We start from the raw sequence: 18,646 nt of genomic DNA, 5'->3' as shown, positions 1-18,646 counted from the left end.
ATACATGGCTGCCTCCAGAGTGGTCCCCATGTCCCCAGAGAGGCAGGACAGGCAGGTCTAAGGCTAGCTCAGCCCTGTCACTGCAGGAACGCGTGACAAGGCTGCAAGATGGGCGAGTGCGATGCAATCTGTGCAATACTTGCCGGCCCCAGGCACCCTGCAGGGAGAAAGGGAAGCTGGCTGGGGAAGAAGGGACTTGGCTTCCCTGACTCACTTGATGTTTGCCAAACATTGGTGAAAATGAGCAAGAGCTGAGAAGGACAAATCGGGAGCAAGCGGATGCAGGCTCAACCAGCTACACCATTCCCTGTAACAGTCACCACTGATCCAGATCATTTCCTCCTTGTTACTCTCACAGACTTCATCTGTGAAACCCAGCACTGGCACACTACAACAACTCCATCCCTTTGCAGATTCCCATTACTCTGTTATAAAAACAAGAACATTTTTAAAACAATATATATATTTTACCTTTAAAGACCACAATTAACAAATTTAACCTTCCAAGTGGTTGTGTTAGACCTAAGATTTGTTCATTGCATTGATACTGTAGAGCAGAGTAATGGCTGAAATGACCCTCTTACACTAGAACCTAGAAAATCCTGGCTCAGCCATGGGGCCCAGACCATGTGCACTCTCTGTCTTACACATTTTATGATGCTAAAAAAAACCCACAAAGCCACAAAATGATCTAGAGTTCGGATATTCAGCTCTAGCACACAATTATTTTCCCTGTCTCATTGCTCTAAGTAAATGGAAATCATTTCTCCAGAGTGTCACTCACCATGGAGCTGTTGTGATGGGAGCACAGAGTGTTTGCTGATGCAACCAAAGACACAGAGGTGGGGCATTCTATATGATAGTGGGAGAAATACACATCATTTTTGGGTTGTTACCACCACACATAGCAACTAGAGCTAAATACAGCAAAGCATTTGCAGCTACAATCTTAGTTTTACACCTGGCACAAAATGTGCTGGAAGACTCGTGATAGGAATAAAAGGCAAAGGGAACAAGCAAATCCTGATTTCAATAACGCAAGAATAGCAGTGGAGTTGCATCAGATTCACGATAGTGCAAACCATGTTAAAGCACAGGGTAGACATTGAGCAATACAACTGGTTTGACTCTTAACACTCTTAACAAACCTGTCCATGACTTAAAAAAAGGTTGGTTTTTTTTCCTCTCTATGTAGTTTCTTCTTTACAGAGCAAATTCTAGAACCATGTATCTGCCTGTTTACTTAAATGTAAATTGGATTACAGCTTTTTTGAAAGCAAAGCAGTTCCAGTTCTCTCCCACAGCTGAAAGAAGAATAAGACCTTCCAGCAGCTGTGCTACCAGTAAAATTAGTAACATTGAACACCAGTGAGTTGGGTTAACTTGAAACTACCACTTTTCCTTTGTGACAAAGTCTTTTAGATATCTACTGCTGAAAGAAAGAAAGGCCTGTGGTTTTCCTCATTAGCTCTTCTCTGCCTGTTCAATTTACTGCTTACTGACTGCAGGAAAACCTTCTTTCCTCTAAAGCTAGAGGATGTGCTCTCTCTCAGGTGGCACACTGGTTTCATTCTGGTTGGATCACCAAAACAGAACAGCCAAGAGCAGAGTGGCCGCAGCTATTTTTCTGTCACCAGTAATCACAGCAGAGTGGGGCAAAGAGCAGCAACAAGGGAAGACACAGTGGGACTTTGTAAGTGTGGAATGAGGGCAGTTCAGGCAAACACCACCCAGAGGACTGGAACTGCTGTCCTATACCAGTCCCCACACCAATTTCAGGAGAGATGGTCACTGCTTCAACCCCTTCTTTTGATGGCATTCAATTTTCCACTAAATCTGGTAGTTGCAAGAGTGAAATAACTAGGTAAAGAAGTATTTAAAAATACTTAAGTAGCTACATTTACCACCAAGTAGAGTGCTGTGTAATATTATTATGACACTGTAAATGACACAGAGGAAAGCACAGAAACATGGAAGCAAGAGGGACCTCCTCGAAGGAGTTGAATCCAGTCCAGTGGTACGTTAGAGAAATCATATCTCATACATAATTAAGTTTCTCTTGGCTTTTTATCTGATTAAACCTATTAGAAGGCTGCAGAGGAGCCTCATTTCCTTTTCCCCTCAGGTTGCTTTGGCTTGAGCACACTAAAGCCAAGCTCCTCTGGATTCTTCGTAGGACAGGCTCATTCTTCTGGCAATCCCTCTCTGCATGTTTTCTGTACATTGGGATTCTTGTTCTTGTGACCAGCATGATACTTGTATTCTAAAATAGGTCTCGATTACCTTATGCATGGAATAAAAAGTCTTAAGTAATTGAAATTAATTAAAAGGATTAGCTTGTACACTGTAATGATTCCATTAGCAAGCATACAGCTTCCACTGGAAGTACTTCACATAATGCAACCAATTTTATTTAAAAGAGGAGATTATGATTAGGTTAGAAAAGGAAGTCTCATTTCTGTTCCTTTAAATCAAGATTACAACTTCCTGCAAGTCTTTTCCACTATGGGTCTGATTCCAAGATTTTAATTTTCCTAAAAGAATGAGCAATATAATTAACAAGACTGGAATTCTGCAAAAAGCCAAAATGGATTATTTCTGCATTGATCCATCAACAGTAAGGTTTATGAACAACCTGTAAGCTCAGGAAGAACTTCCGGCTCCTAGAAGTCCCTTTATCTTCAGTGCTTTCAGTACTAGATACAGGAACATGCTTCCTTTTTCACATGATGACCAACAGTAGCTGGTTTTAATCTGAAACACTCTAGAATGAAAAAAGCATCCTTGAAAGGAATTCTAGGAATTTAGTACTTGAGCCCTTTGCCATAGACTTGGCAAAAAGACAGAAGGAAAACAAGAACGTATTACAAATTCCAGGGCACTCACCGCATTACCTCTTCAACACCAATCTCCATCAAGTTACACCAACCACAGAACAAGCTCTGTCCACAACTGCATCCTCTGCTCTCCAATACTAGAACTGACTGAACATGGACTTTCTTTCCAGGAGCACAAATTTGACCATATCTCAGTTATCAAAGGGGCAAAATACACAGGAAAACTGGACACAACCCTACCATTGGATTAACAAACCTATTGAGGCAGCCCACTTACTCACAAGAACACACAAAGCCACAACCATCAGCACAAGGATTAAATTTGGCTCTGCATAAGTAGCAATTTTCCCCACTCCGTGAAAATTTTGATTTTCATAGAATCAAAAACAAACCAAAAAAATTGTTTTCCCATCCTGTACGAGGACAAAGCTGAAGCCTTCTTATTTTAAAGTGTGCATGCCTTTTTTTTTTTTTTATAAGGGGGTACCGGTGAAAATTAGAGAAAATCATCCTTGGCTTCCTGGCCAGGACACCCTCCTGGAATACAGAAGATCCAGCTGAATGCTGAATCCAAGAAGAGCCTCTCTCTGTCTCTCCCAATACATAGATCAAACTCATCTAGCTCAATTAATATTTAATTATCCACACAAAAGGGATCAACTTCCGTAGAACAGATAGAGGGCATATTGGCTGGTGCAATGCAGCTTTGTTCAGCAAAAGTAGTTCAGGACCTGAAAACAGGCTACATTACTTGGGATTTTGGAGCTCTTGCACATGGCACTTTTGTCTCCCTTCCCAAAATACATTGTGCCTACCTCGTCAAAACACAGAGGAATTCAACCTGGAATTCTTGTACTCTTGGCTATTACAGGGTCTATCTCCCTCATCAAGAAAGTTACCAATTTTGAGGTTTTCAGAAAATAATTTGTAGAATTTTAAAAGAAATATCAAACGCAGCAGTATTTCCTCATGAAGTCACTAAAGGTGAAGATTGGTGAGAGCTTATCTAAAATAAGACCTCAGCCACCAACAGCTAGTCCATCCAACCTCAGGGACTGACAATATTTTTGGCTTAATATTTGTCAACTGAAAATGCCCCATTAGTATTTTCTAGTTATAAAAGACTGATAGCTGTAAAAGAAGATACCCAAGCATTTATTATGCTTTTGAAAAATGAAGATGAATCAGCTGTTGGAAGACTCTGAATATGGAAACTCAATATAAGAGATGCTTTCCAAGCATTCATTTGGCAGTTGTCACAACCTTGAAAGGCTTTGGGCTACTTTACTTGAAAAACAATGGGAACAAAAGAAAGCACAAACACACATATTAAAAAAAGAAGCAATCCAAACACCCACTTTGACTTCTTCGAGCTTCAAAACCTCTCTCCTAATACGATATTGTTTCCAGATAACCCAACAGTCCAATTAAAACATTGGCTGGGCACTTGATCTTTTGATTCTTGCTTCCCTATATGGATTTCCATACCCCCACAAATACACCTTTCAAATGCAGAGGTGAGACAAAGCAGGTATCCTCTTTCCTCCTAGATTCTGCTCAAATATAAGGCCAAGATGCTATATAAAATCTCCCACTGTGTGGGGGTCCAGGCGATATTCCAAGCACAATGGAGTGGGGTGAGGGTGTTTTTGTTCCAATTCTCGTTTAGACTGGATTCCCTCATTCCCTTGTGGTTGTAGGTACAGAATCTGCCCTCTGTGATAAAAAGGGCCCTAACAGTGACACCTCTTGCAAAAGAGCTTTTCCTCACCAAGTCCAATCCCATACAGAAGTCCCCGAACACGTCTGTGTGTTATCACGATCTGTAACAATTTGTCTTGCTCATGAACAGTGTTGGTTAAAATGCAAATTCTATGCAAAATGAGGGACTGAAGAATTCATCAGTATATGCTGTGTATGGATTAAACAATTCTTCTTCATTCTGTAAGCAGTCCCTCACATTTCAGTGTGGTAACTCAGGTTATAGCAATTGACAAAAAAGAAGGGGAGGGGAGAATAAGGATAAACCCATTTATGTCATAATTATGCAGCACCACAGGCATCTCTCCTCCTAAAGGGGAGAGAAAGCCCAAACAGAAATAAATAGCTGCCTGCAATTAAAGCCATAAAGCCATTAAAAAGAGATTACCTCAAGCGTGGGGTCGAAGCAGCGGGTATGGCAGGCTACACCTTGAAAATCAACCATTTGTGACAGAGAGACTGGACACACAGAGCAAGTGCCCTGGCAACTGGGTGTGGCTGGACTAATTCACATTTTTACGCAGGTATTTGTCATTAGCATCACCAAATTACCACGGATGCTATGATGGCCAGCAATGGATCTTTCTATGACTGTTTACAACATGACCTTAAGAAACATCACCAGAAAATAAATCAAAGGTTTATAAACCTCCACCTCTCTAGCTCGAAGGAAAAGGGATGTGTGGCAGCACACGAGCCAATACCACCTTCTGTCAAAACAAACCACCCGCTCTGTTAAAGGGCAGCCGAGGGAAACCTGCGCTGAGCAGCATCCACTGCCGAACGACACCAACTTCAACAGAACAAAAAGCACAGAAAACCGCCTCGGCTCAGCCACTCGCCTCGCTTATCGCAACGCTTTCGACTCCGCATAGAAACAGATGGGGAGAGCCCCCTGCTCGCGGAGGCAGGGCAGGAGCATCCCCGCGGGCTCCAGGAGCCTCAGTACCGCGCCCCGCCCGGCTCCGCTGCCGGTCCCGCTCCCACCTTCTTGGGTCTCTTCCTCCGCTGGCTGCCGCCGTTGCACTTCTCGCCGCCGTCGCTCTTCTGGGCCGCCTCCTCGTTCATCCTAGCGAGCGGCACTGCCGGCGCCGTGCCGTGCCATGCAGGCTCCGCGCCCAGCCCCAGCCGAGGGTGGCACCGCCGGGGCAGGGCCGGGGGCGGGCGCACACACGGCGGCGGCGTTGCCGTGGAGGCGGCGGCGGGGCGTGGACGGCGCGCCCGGCAAGGGGGAGATGCTCCGGGGGAGAAACGCTGCTGGAATCACTCAGTGCCTGGGGTTGGAAAAGACTCTCAAAGCTCATCTCCTAGTTCCAGCCCCCTGCTATGGGTAGGGACACCCTCCAGTAGCTTAGGACAACCTGCCCCGTCTGGCTTTGGACACTTTCAGGGATGGGGCAGCCCTGCGGCACCAGATGATGCTCAACACACCCTCCTTGTCCCCAAACCCATTCGCCACAACTGTAACATCCAGGAGATGATTCACTGTCACTACCAAAGCAGATAATGGCAGCCTGGTTGACACAGCACACAAGGCGTTAGTTTGTACTACTAAAGTAAATCACCTCCTCCTTGGGTTGGAAGAACAACACAGCAACGTTCACATGTAAATGTATTCTTCTATTTCTTCTGATGAACTGTTTAAAAAGAAAAAAAAAGATTTACGCTGTTCCACTTCCAACTGAAAAACCAGCCCAAGTAAGTTGCCCTCCTTCTCAAACAAAAGAAAAAACTCCCTTTAACTGCTTACTCAGCAGAGGAGAGGCTGGAGAAAGTGGAAAGGACCCAGTGAGGCATGAATTCACTCTCCCACAATCGTGCTGTCTGCAAACACAACGAACATCTGCAGCACAACAACAATGTGAGCAGTGTAACAACCTCAAAACCTTTTCTTCTTTTCCTCACTTTGAGAGTGACTGCTTTGTTACTGTGAGCAGTAGTAAATTCTAGACTAAAATGAGAAAACTCATGTAGAAGTAAGGGGAGATACAGATCTTGAAGAAGGCGGGTGCTATACAACACTGCATCTGTTATGCCATAATTAGAGCTGCAATCACAGTCACAGCAAGGATTTTGGGGAAGACATACAACAGTCATTTGTTATCAGTGTCAGACATCCATGGAATTCATTTGGGGAACCTGTGGAGAAGCAGCTATTCTTCTAACTTAGAAACACAGATGTTCATTTTAAAGAGAGGTCATCTCCCAATTCTCATTTTAATCAAATTTCTGCACAGATTAATCCCCCTGCCCAGCCCTTTCTCTTACCAAACTATGCCATTCACACTCTTTGCTTGACATTTGTTTATTCCCAATTAGTGATTCTTGGGGCATGTGGCAATTACGTATTATCTATTTTCTTCTTACAATGTTTCTTGCACTATTAAAAAATTAAATCACTGCTATTTCTGAGTGTAAAAATGATGTAAATGCCAATTATACCTGATGGTTCTCGTCACGAACAATCATGCACGATGGTTCTGAAAACCCAAAGATGGTGTGAGATTGCAATGATGTAAAGGGGATGAAAAATAAACTATCTCACTCTGCCAAATCCATCACTTGTCCCTCTGTCCCTAGAGATGGGCCTTTTTATTATATTTTTATTTCTCTATTTACTTTCAGTCTTCAAACTGAAAAAACAAGGAAACAGTATTGCCAGAGACTTCCACAATAGCCAGGAAATGAGCAGATTTTCCAGAGAGACTTAAATGATGGAAGGCTTGATGTCTAGTGAAAGGAAGAATTCTCTGGGAGTCACTGTGAGGAGCAAAAGAGCAGCACTCCAGGGAGGCAGCCAGTGCTAAGTGCAGGCTGGAAGGTGTGAGGGAGAAGTGAGACACACACAGTTTGAGGATTTCCAATTTCCTTCCACATTTCTCACCCAGCCTTTCCATCTTTTCTATGAGTGCATGGGAGTTGCACTGTCACACAGCTCTCTGGTGAACCAAGGGTACAGTGTGACAGTGCCCACAAACACAATACTGGAAAAGCCTGTTGTGACAAGTATTCCAGCTACAAATCCACCCCAAATTCACAGGTTGGCTGAAGGATGATAGCCTCATTAACCTGAACTGCTTTTAGCTCCTCTCCCCAGATCCTGGGCATTCACCTTTGGCAGTACAGCTTTAGGTGTAGACAAAGAAAACAAATGCTCTTGCTCAGTAACAACACATCAGTACACTTCATTTCCCATGATCCCAGAAATCCAGCATGAAACCAAACCAACCTAACCAGCCAGGGAGTGACAGCAGGTGTCAACTGACAACAGGTCTAATAACAACACAAAATCAGCCCTAAGAACCACACAAACTGCCTCAGAAATGCCCAAACAGTCAAGCAATTCCTAAATAGTCAGAAATGCTGAAGGCATTCATGCTCTTTCAAAGAAGTTAGGGAAAAAATTATAGCATGTGTACTCTATTTCCTTCACAAAATTTATTAGCTGAAAAAAAAAATGTAGACATAAACTTCCAGCCCAGGGAATTACACAGAAAGTAATTTTTAACTTGCTTGAAACAGGGCTGCAGTCACATACCTGATCAGCCCTCAACAGTTTAGAAAGAGGATATCAGATCTCCAAACCGTATCTGTGCACCCACAGAACCAGGAGCAAGGGCTGGTGCTTTATGATGGGACAGTCCCCATGAATGAGGGTTTAGGTGAGCAATTGGATTTGTGTGTGGAGACTTCCCACAGATATATCCCATCAGTTCTGTTGTTTCCAGGCTGTATTCATTACACCTAAGTCCAGCTGCTTAGCTCACCTTAATCCACCCCACATTTGAACCCCAGCCTCATGTAACAGGTTAAAAACACACAATTACCTCTCTTCAGACAACTTCCATCAAGGGAATTCCACCCCAGCTTAAATGTACTGTACAAAGCTGAAAATAAATGATGCAGAGGTGTGAAGCAGCGCCCTCAAAGTGCTTGAGCAGCATGCTCGCCATTCTCTCTGAAGCACTGCCAGAAGCTTCCTGCAGTACATGAGCATTCAGGGCAGTGGTACCACAGGAATCCCTTTAACTCACTAAGTGCAGTCAGAGGGGCTTCCTTGCCCATTTTTGCTTGGGTATTTTCCAGAGCCTCACTCCCAAACTCATTCCTATTGCCATATAAACCCAAGGCAAAGGAGAGTGTCCCTATTAGAGCTGCTGGCAGGTGGCTCCAGCCTGCACCAAGCAGTGTGATGCTGCAGCTGGGTCACTGCTGCTGTGCAAGATAGCAGGCTTATCACTACCTCAGCCATGTCTATACCATCAGTCTGACACAGGATTTCCCAGCATCATTCCCTATATCAGCATTCCAGGTGGCTTCTGCAATTAAAAAATTAATCCTACAAGACCAGCTCAATTCCTGATGAATTTAATAGCAGCAGATCCAATAAGATGTTTGTTATAATGGTCATAATTTACACAATGAAAATTAGAACTTTATATTCTAGTTGAACCACATACTCTTTCTACATCCAGATTCTACTTCATATTCTGCACCTGTACTACCTACATATAAAAAAAACATTGAAACAGTGTTGTCAGCAAGTCAGGACACTGCCACATCCACATTTTGGAAACTGAAGACCAGGGGTATCTTATCAGTGTGTCATATACAAACGGGAGAGAGTAAAGACCAAGACAGGCTCTTCTCAGTGGTAGCCAGCAACAGGCACAAATTGAAATGCAAGTGAAGAAACACTTTTTAAGTAAAGAAATATATTACCTAGCCAGACTAGGAATTCTTAATCCTTAGAGAAACTCAACACTTTATATGGCATGGCCCTGATCCAAGACAAGGATTGGACTGTGATCTCCAGAGACCCATCTCCACTCGGCCTGTCCTAAAAGCAAACCCTCTGCATTTGTCACATGACAGTAGTTGTTAAAAGCATTAAAATACTCAGCTATTCCAGCTGAGTAATTGCAGATACTGCAATTGTTAAAATGGTGACACCTATATTCTCTCAGTCCCTTCAATGCTTATAATAAAGCCCCCTCTAAATACCACATGTGCTAAGTGCTCTGTGTCTACTCAGCAGTGCACCACAGATAATCATGTGGGATTTTATTGACCCACCACTGCAGGAGTTTCTGCTGGTTACCTTGAGCTGAACCTCAGCTGCCATCTGGCCCACCCTGATAAGAGAGCAACAACACAGCAAAGCACAGGAGGGTGAAAAAGCTGCCTATGGTTTACCACTGAGTCATTAAACTGAGCTGTAACAGCAAAGAGATAAACTATGCATCTATTTAATTATATTTAAAAATCTGAACAATTAGTATTCTCATGAAGAAGTAAAATAACATTTTACATCACCCAAATAAGCATCCTAATACACTGTTACGTAAGTGCTCCCTTTTTTTTTTCCTCCTCAATATATGAAGGACAAACACAAATTGCTAATAAGCAGATTCCTCCAACCCCATGATAGCTTTCCATTAAAAATGACAAAGTTCTTACAGACCACCTTGTTCCAATCCCCCAGTCTTGGGCAGAGACACCTCCCACTAGATCAGTTTGCTCCAAGCCCCATCCAACCTGGCCTTGAACACTTCTAAGGATGGGGTAACCACACCTTCTCTGGGCAACCTCCTGAGCCAGAGCCTCACCATCCTCAGAGGGAACAATTTCTTACTAACAGCCAATCTAACTCTGCACTCCATCAATTTGAAGCCATTCCCCCTCATCCTTGTCCTTGTAGAAAAAGTGTTTAAGTACTGGACTGCTACAGACTTTGAATCTAAGACACAAAACAAGGTGATGTTTATTTAATCTGGATTTCTATTACACAGCCACGACTGATTCAGTATTTAATCATCTCAGGACAGCAGAAGAGCCAAAAACAGGCAGCCAACTTCTAGGAAATACATCTGATATGTCCTTCCATTGTTTCAACAAATCATTTTTGAAAAGGAAAACCAGTAGGAATACAATAAATGAGGAATCCTAGCCCCATTTTACTCCTTATTTCTATAGAAATTAGTTCCTCAGAAGTCCCCAGTTCGGCACCTGTGCTTGGACAACAGGAGGAGCTGAGCCCCTCTGCCTGTGCCAGGCTGGAGAGGGTCTCAGGGGATGGACCCCTGACACCTGCACAGCACAAACACCTGACGTCACTGGCTCCCACACAGCACAGGGAGAGCAAATATTTCTGTGCCACACACACTTGGGTGACTCATTTCCTCACAGGAGTATCTGTTGCTGGTAGCAACCTCAAAACAAAGAGGATGTCTCTGCATCCTTGTGTAAAGGACAGTAGGGAGTAGTACCCTGTCATCATCAGTCACATCTGACACAGCTGACAACATACAGTCATACTGAAAAAATGTGGATTACAGAAAAGGTTCTTCTTTCAAAGCTAAATATTTCCAAATCATAAAAATTTAACATCTGAGTTAAATACTGTTAACTATTTTTATATATGTTTAAAATATGTATATTTAATAAAATGCTCTATTCCTTGTTGCTTCTGTCCTCTAGAAAAGCATCATTCCATGAAAGCAGCAAGGAACTATCAATATTTAACATGTTTTAGAAGGATTCTCAACAGCCTTTAAACACTGGTGAAAGTCATGTCAGCAGTACTATATGCTGGAATGAATCAGAGGCTACCTATCACAATATTCAATAAAAAATTAAGTTATGCAGAATGCAAATTTGACATTCTTTCCTTTCCAGAGTGTCCTCTATTTTTTTCTCATCATTGAAGCCAAGCTACTACATTCACTAGGCACAGGGAGCAAATGTGAAAATAAAAAATTAACTTTAAAACAATGGGTTATTTTAATGAAATACTACATGACTTTGTCCCTCAATATTAACACCTCTGAGTTTCTGGGATAATACTGTACTCCCACATTAAAATTATCAGCCAAATTCTGCAGAAGTAGGGCTGCCTGCCTAGCTCAAAGTACTCCACAAAACCTGTACACAGCAATCAGTGCTACACAAACCAATAGCCAAAAAGTAGATATAAAACACGCTGGACCACAGAGGAGAAAATCCTGCCCTCAGCTGTGGCGTGCTGCAGATCAAACAAATGAAAATCCATCAACTGAACGCGCCATTTTCTGCCCAGTGGGAGCTGCAAATTGATCTTTTGCATTGTCCATCCATCTGGGAGTCAGGATTGTGGGGATGTAACCTCACGTAGCACCTCTGCTGAGAGGACACCAAACTTGGGCAAGAGAAAAGGCTCTTAAGTCCCCTGCAATTGCCATGCGGGTCACGTGCTCCGTGGCGATTGCTATAGTAACCAGACACTTGCCAGGGAGACTTTCTAGCTCAAAGCATTCTTCTCTTATGCCTTGAATTATTTTTCTTCTGATAAATGTTAATTTTTTTTTTTTGAGTAAAGGAATTGACAATTTTTTTCTTGTGTTCACCTGGTAAAGAAAAGACTACCAGAAACAAAATGTGAATCAGTTATAATAGAAAGGAAAATTAGAAGAGCTTTGTGTCATGGGTTAATAAAATACAACATTTGTATTATTTAGCATACACAAACTACAAGAGAAATGTGACACTTTTAGCAGAATGTAACAAAATTAATAATTTTTTTTTTTTGCCAAGTACTCAATAGAGCCTCTAAGGTTGCCATTACTATAGGCGCGGCTGTTAGTTATGATTCCTATACAGAACCTTCTCTCACTAGGTAAATTTTTCCTTTTCCTGTGAAATATTCTGATCAAATTTCCATTTCTTGAATTTAAGTTTTTTGAACTTAATACAGCAGTAAAGAGGCAGTCCAGGAAATTCTTAGACTGTATGGAGGACAACTTTCTGTCACAGCTGGTGGGTGAACCCACCAGGGGAGGGGCTATGTTAGATCTGCTGTTTGCAAATAGAGATGGGCTGGTGGGAGATGTGGTGGTTGGAGGTCACTTGGGGCAGAGTGATCATGAAATAATAGAGTTCTCAATATTTGGTGAAGTCAGGAGGAACACCAGTAAGACTCTTACATTGAACTTCTGGAGGGCAGACTTTGGCCTGTTTAGGAGACTTATTCAGAGCGTCCCTTGGGAAACAGCCCTTAAAAACAAAGGAGTTCAGGAAAGGTGGGCATGCCTCAAAACAGAGATCTTGAGGGCACAGGAACAGACTGTCCCCGTGTGCCAAAAGATCAGTCAACGGGGTAAACGTCCAGCCTGGCTGGGCAAGGAGGTTTTGGAGGTACTTAGGAATAAAAAGAGGATGTATCAATGTTGGAAGGAGGGTCAGGGCTCTAAGGAAGTATTCAAGAAGGCTGCTGGAGCATGCAGAAAAAAAAATTAGGGAGGCCAAAGCTCATTTTAAACTTAGAATGGCGACTTCTGTAAAGGATAATAAAAAATGTTTTTACAAATACCTTAATGCTAGAAGGAAGGGTAAGACCAGCCTTTGTTCTTTATTGGACAAGGGAGGGAACTTAGCATCTGCAGATGAGGAGAAGGCAGAAGTGCTTAATGCCTACTTGCCTCAGTTTTTAGTGGGAAGATGACTTGCCCTCAAGACACCTGCCCACCTGGAATGGTTGATGGTGTCAGGGAGCAGAATGGTCCCCCCATTATCCAAGAGGAGGCAGTCAAAGAAGTACTGAAATGCTTGGATGTTCATAAATCTATGGGACTAGACGGGACCCACCCCAGGGTAATGAGAGAGCTGGCAAATGAGCTTGCAAAGCCACTCTCCATCATTTACCAACAAGTCCTGGCTCACTGGTGAGGTTCCGGATGACTGGAAGCTGGCCAATGTGATACCCATTCACAAAAAGGGTGCAAAGGAGGATCCTGGTAATTATAGACCAGTCAGCCTGACCTCAGTACCTGGCAAGATAATGGAACAGTTTACATTAAGTGCCATCACACAGAATTTACAGGATGGCCAGGGTATCAGACCCAGTCAGCATGGGTTTAGGAGGGGTAGGTCATGTTTGACCAACCTGGTCACCTTTTATGACCAGGTAACCCGCCTAGTGGATGCAGGGAAGGCTGTAGATGTTGTTTATTTGGATTTCAGCAAGGCCTTTGACACTGTCTCCCACAGCATACTCCTAGACAAGCTGGCAGCCCGTGGCTTGGACAGGAGCACTCTTTGCTGGGTTAGGAACTGGCTGGATGGCTGGGCCCAGAGAGTGCTGGTGAATGGTGCCGCATCCAGCTGGAGGCCAGTCAGCAGTGGTGTCCCTCAGGGCTCTGTGCTGGGGCCAGTTCTGTTTAATATTTTTATTGATGACATGGATGAGGGTTTAGAGTCTTTCATTAGCAAATTTGCAGATGACACTAAGCTGGGAGCATGTGTCGATCTGTTAGAGGGATGGAGGGCTTTGCAGAGGGACTTGGAACGGTTGGATGGATGGGCAGAATCTAATGGGATGAAGTTCAATAATTCCAAGTGCCGAGTCCTGCACTTTGGCCACAATAACCCCCTGCAACATTACAGGCTGGGGACGGTGTGGCTGGACAGTGCTCAGGAGGAAAGGGACCTGGGCGTGCTGGTTGACAGTCGGCTGAACATGAGCCAGCAGAGTGCCCAGGTGGCCAAGAAGGCCAAAGGCATCCTGGCCTGTATCAGAAATAGTGTGGCCAGCAGGAGCAGGGAGGTCATTCTTCCCCTTGTACTCGGCACTGGTGAGGCCACACCTTGAGTGCTGTGTCCAGTTCTGGCCCCCTCAGTTTAGGAGGGACGTTGAGATGCTTGAGCATGTCCAAAGGAGAGCAACGAGGCTGCTGAGGGGCTTGGAACACAAGCCGTATGAAGAACGACTGAGGGAGCTGGGGTTGTTCAGCATGGAGAAAAGGAGACTCAGAGGTGACCTTATCACTCTCTTCAACTTCCCGAAGGGTGGCTGTGGTGAGCTGGGGGTCGGTCACTTTCTCTGGGCAACAACAGACAGAACAAGAGGACACAGTCTGAAGCTGTGCCAAGGGAGATACAGGCAAGAATTAAGGAGGAAGTTTTTCACAGAAATAGTGGTCAAATACTGGAATCATCTACCCAGGAAGGTGGTAGAGTCACCATCCCTCGATGTGTTAAAAAAAAGACTGGATGTGGCACTTGGTGCCATGATCTAGTTGAGGTATTAGAACATGGGTTGGACTCAATGATCTTAAAAGTCTCTTCCAACCTAGAAATTCTGTGATACTGTCTCAAGATGAATTTGAAATGCTCACCTGAAAGACTTGAGCTATTAAAGGCTTTATATCCATATGTTTTGGATCAAAAAAACACCAAGAGGGTAATAGGATTGCCAACACTGTTGGCAAGAAGAAGAACCAGGACTGAATCTGAGAATAGTACTAGTGGCACAGGAAGAGTAGAGAAATTATCCTGGAGGTTGGAAAAAGGGAGATGGACAGAAGAGTCAGAGCTTCCTAAAGCTAACATTCTCCTAAACCAGGCAGGATAAGGTCAACAGATGGTTGTCTAGAAACAAGGAAAACTAACCAGCAAAGGCACCCATGTAACTTCAGTAGTATCTGTATTGATTTATATACTCTAATCATACCATTTCATATCTGTTCCTTCACCAGAGCCACCTGGCTGTCAGGGCTGAGATGGCCACACTGAGGAATCCACAGGAGATTCAGAGCAAGGGCATCTGTTGCCTGATTTGCAGATGGATTCAGAGAAATTGGCATACATGGTGTAGGACAAGGAATGGGACATTGTCTTCACAGCCAGAGCAACCCATCAGCACAGCAGATAACAGCACCCATGCTGCTCCATCTGTCTCCTCCTCATGCTTCATGCAAGACAGGTGCTTAAAAACAAGCTGTTCACACAAAGTTTCTCATTTTGTTGGGTGCTCCTCATCTGCCTTGTGATCTTTTCCTCCGAGGATTAAAAAGGCTCAGAGATAATCATGGCCGAAAGGACAGTTTTGACCTCAGATCAATGAGATGAAATACACTAACTTCAAAAAAAACCCGATCCCTGTTTTCTCCAACTGAGGACCCAAACACCCAAAACTTTTGAGTATTTATCTCCCTGTCTTTCAGCATTCCATCCACTGAACAGGAATAACTGTGTCTCTTCACCTAACAGAAACATAATCAAAATGAATTAGTTATTTTCCACACACTGCACAGGACTTTGATGAGCACAATAGATGGGCCCCAAGGGACTAATAATTCTGTCTTCAAAGGGATGTTTAAACAACATGTTCTAAATAAGGCCTGGGGCCACAAATTGAGCAATGAGTCGGAAACAAGCTGTGGAGTAGCTGTTCATTAAATGTGTATCATTAGTTTGTTCATCAAATACAGCAGGACCTGTGGAAAAAGTATTAGGGGCATGTGTAATTGGGCCTGTATGGTGATGTTGGGACATGACTGGGTCAAACAGAGGCTGCAAAAACCTCTCCTAACTCTGCACTCTGCATTAACTCCTTCCACTGTTGTTCTGAAGTGTGTGTGCACAGGTATATATGTACAATGAGTAAGGACTCAAATATGGGATAGGATCAGAGTGAGACTTCCTGATTTGACAGCCCCTGCCATTTCAGTGATCTCATCTCTTAGGTAGCAAATGTCAAAGCCATCATTAGGAAGCTGTTCAAAACAGGAAAGGACTTGCAAGAATTAATTCAGAAGCAAAAGAAAAGGTTAATTAACTGAAAATATATATTCCACAGGCAAGACAAATCACAAGCTCTTCTAACTTAATCCAGCACTGACACCAGCTCCTTTGGTTAGCAAGCATCACCAGCACCATCCCTGGCACTCCAGGAGTGTCATATACACATAGCCAACTGCAACTCACTACAGCCTGATTTTGTGAAGACCAGAGAGGAGGATGAGCACAGAACACAGCAGCAGTTTGAGTTTACCTACAAGACAAGGAAATGATTCACACTGTGGTCACTTAGAGCATAGAGCTCTGCACAGTGGGGGGGACCTTCTGCTAAATCACAATCTCTTAGAAGATTTTAGTGCTTTTCACAAGGTTTTATTTTTAATTATTATCATTATTACTGTTACATGACAGATTCCTTCAAGCTGTTCCATAGGCCTGTTTCTTCAGGCCCAAGGAGGAATCACAAAGTACTGTGACCTTGAACAATGCTTGCCCCCTAAAAACTCTGTGCCTCACTCTCTGCAAATTCTGTGTCTCACTATACTGGCATCTCCCTGCACCCCATTTTTTCCTGCCACAATGTTCCATTTTGAAGTGTCAGAGTTAAATATCTGGGACAGTTTCTTGCCTTGAGTGAAAAAACACTTCCTCCAACTTCCAGAGAAAAAACCGCATGTCTATATATTTAGCAACAAAAACTGGAGTAACGTTTAACAAAGAATTTGTTCTTCCCTTACTGTAAAAGAGCACTTCAGCTCGTCAGGCTGACATTCTTCTACTGAAAATCCATCTTGTTAGAAAATATTCTCTTTGGAACTGTACCAATATGTACTTAATTAAATATACATTTAAAAAATAGGAGTTGCTTCCTTTTTATTTTCACCCACAGGTGTTGTAGTTTGTAAAAAATATTTTTAAAATAACCACTTTCAAAATATTAGGAAAAAAAAATAAAAAGGAGCTAGAAGATGCTCTCTTTGTGTTCAAATAAGACACTCAGTGCTCAGAGCTGTTTAGGTCCTCAGTGCTGAACTGAAGACAAGCTCAGGCCCAGGCTGTGCTGGGATTTTCTGTGGATGTGCCTTGGTCATCGAAGGTGAACAAGAGATCCCTCCCAGTCCTGAGGCTGCTCTGAGCTGCTCTGGCAAATGACACAGGAGAAATTGAGTTTCAGATGATCCTTTTGCTCTGTCCTCAGCCAAGCACCACGTTCAGTGATCTTTCAATTCAGTGAAGCATTTAATCACATTTAAGTGCTTTTACATATCACCATGTTCTTAAAATGCATGCTGGAAGGGGTAATTATAAAATAACCTCCCACAGCAGCCTCTAAGTTTATCTGTCCTGCAAATTACAGTGTAAAACAATGGCACATAATTTCTCTGTAGTTTTTTTACCTTGATGGAATAATCTTTAAACCATAAATATTTTTAGGTCCGAATTCTTAAACAGCATGAAACAAATGCTGTTCCTACTTTCTAAGTTACACTGGATAGGCAGAACTTACTCAAGATCTTGAACAATTTACAAGTAAATTATATTTCATAATCAAACCAATGATGAGTCCTAAATAAAAACATCAGCTTAACATCAGAATATGCTGCCCAATAGTGAGCTCCATTTTGGAAACATGCTGGAAGAGACCATATTTCATAGCTGACACTTCCTTCAACAAAAATTGCTCCACCTACCAGCCTCTCTCAGATTCACCTTAAGAAGGTGACATTGCTCTTACCATGTGGTAATTAACACTCCCACGGTGAGTAACAGGATGAATCACTCTAACAAAAGCAAAAGCCCCAATTTTTTCAAGGGAAATAGCTACACTGTCTATTCTGCTTTCCAACAGGTCCTTCTTTCACATACCCTACTGTGAACAGCCCTGGCACATTTGATCTTAGAATCACTTTGCTGTTTACAGCACCCTAAGCCGAAGCAATGAATGCCTTCATTTTTCTAACTCCTGTCTCAATAGGAAACTCTGACAGTGAAGAGCAAGGACAGTCTCTGGGCCACTGGTTATTCCAGAGCCAAGCCCGGGGGTGGTATGGGACCCCAGCTTTGGGAGACAGCCATGTCTGGAGCCACAGCCCACAGCAACCAGAGATGATTTTCACATCATCTTCCTCAATGAATGCTCTCCTCAGAAGTTGTGCTGGTGTCACTGCTGCCCACACAGGTGCTGGAGATTACCTAACTTACTCTATTTGATCATTTCAGCTATTGGAGAAATCTTCTCCTTCTTGTGTAAAATAGGAAGGGGGATCACAGGGAAGAGCAACACCTCTGCTGAGCACCAGGAGCTCATTGCAGTTTAGAAAATAATAATTTTAAAAATAACACAAATGTAGTGCTGGATAAATGTTCATCTGCCAAGCTCTGGAAGATGAAGGTCATCTAGAAAATGTGTACATGACATGGGATAAATTTGCCCATAAAGAAGTTGACAATTGCTGTGCTTTGAGACACCTGCTCTGGGAAATGGAGGAACA

At 43.1% G+C, this 18,646-nt stretch overlaps 1 protein-coding gene across 12 annotated transcripts in view; it reads right to left on the bottom strand.

Annotated features, from left to right (window-relative positions):
• The window catches only part of ANK2 (ankyrin 2), a 277,485-nt gene that overhangs the window by 179,163 nt on the left and 79,676 nt on the right, over positions 1–18,646 (bottom strand). For 6 of the 12 annotated variants that reach the window (XM_071431355.1, XM_071431362.1, XM_071431354.1 and 3 more), the window contains exon 1: positions 5,586–5,741. The exons of 2 other annotated variants lie outside the window; for them this stretch is intronic. In XM_071431355.1, the coding sequence (XP_071287456.1) occupies positions 5,586–5,666 (81 nt within the window). In that variant the 5' untranslated portion in view covers positions 5,667–5,741. Of the gene's footprint in view, positions 1–5,585; positions 5,828–18,646 lie in introns of those variants that run through there. 4 more of the 12 variants (XM_071431343.1, XM_071431348.1, XM_071431336.1 and 1 more) reach the window with 3 other exon arrangements.

Source organism: Agelaius tricolor, unplaced genomic scaffold (genome assembly GCF_023055355.1).
Source record: "Agelaius tricolor isolate 1412-34295 unplaced genomic scaffold, bAgeTri1.0.p SCAF_8, whole genome shotgun sequence".
Taxonomy (NCBI): Eukaryota; Metazoa; Chordata; class Aves; order Passeriformes; family Icteridae; genus Agelaius; species Agelaius tricolor.
This window is presented reverse-complemented; position numbering and strand designations above follow the sequence as displayed.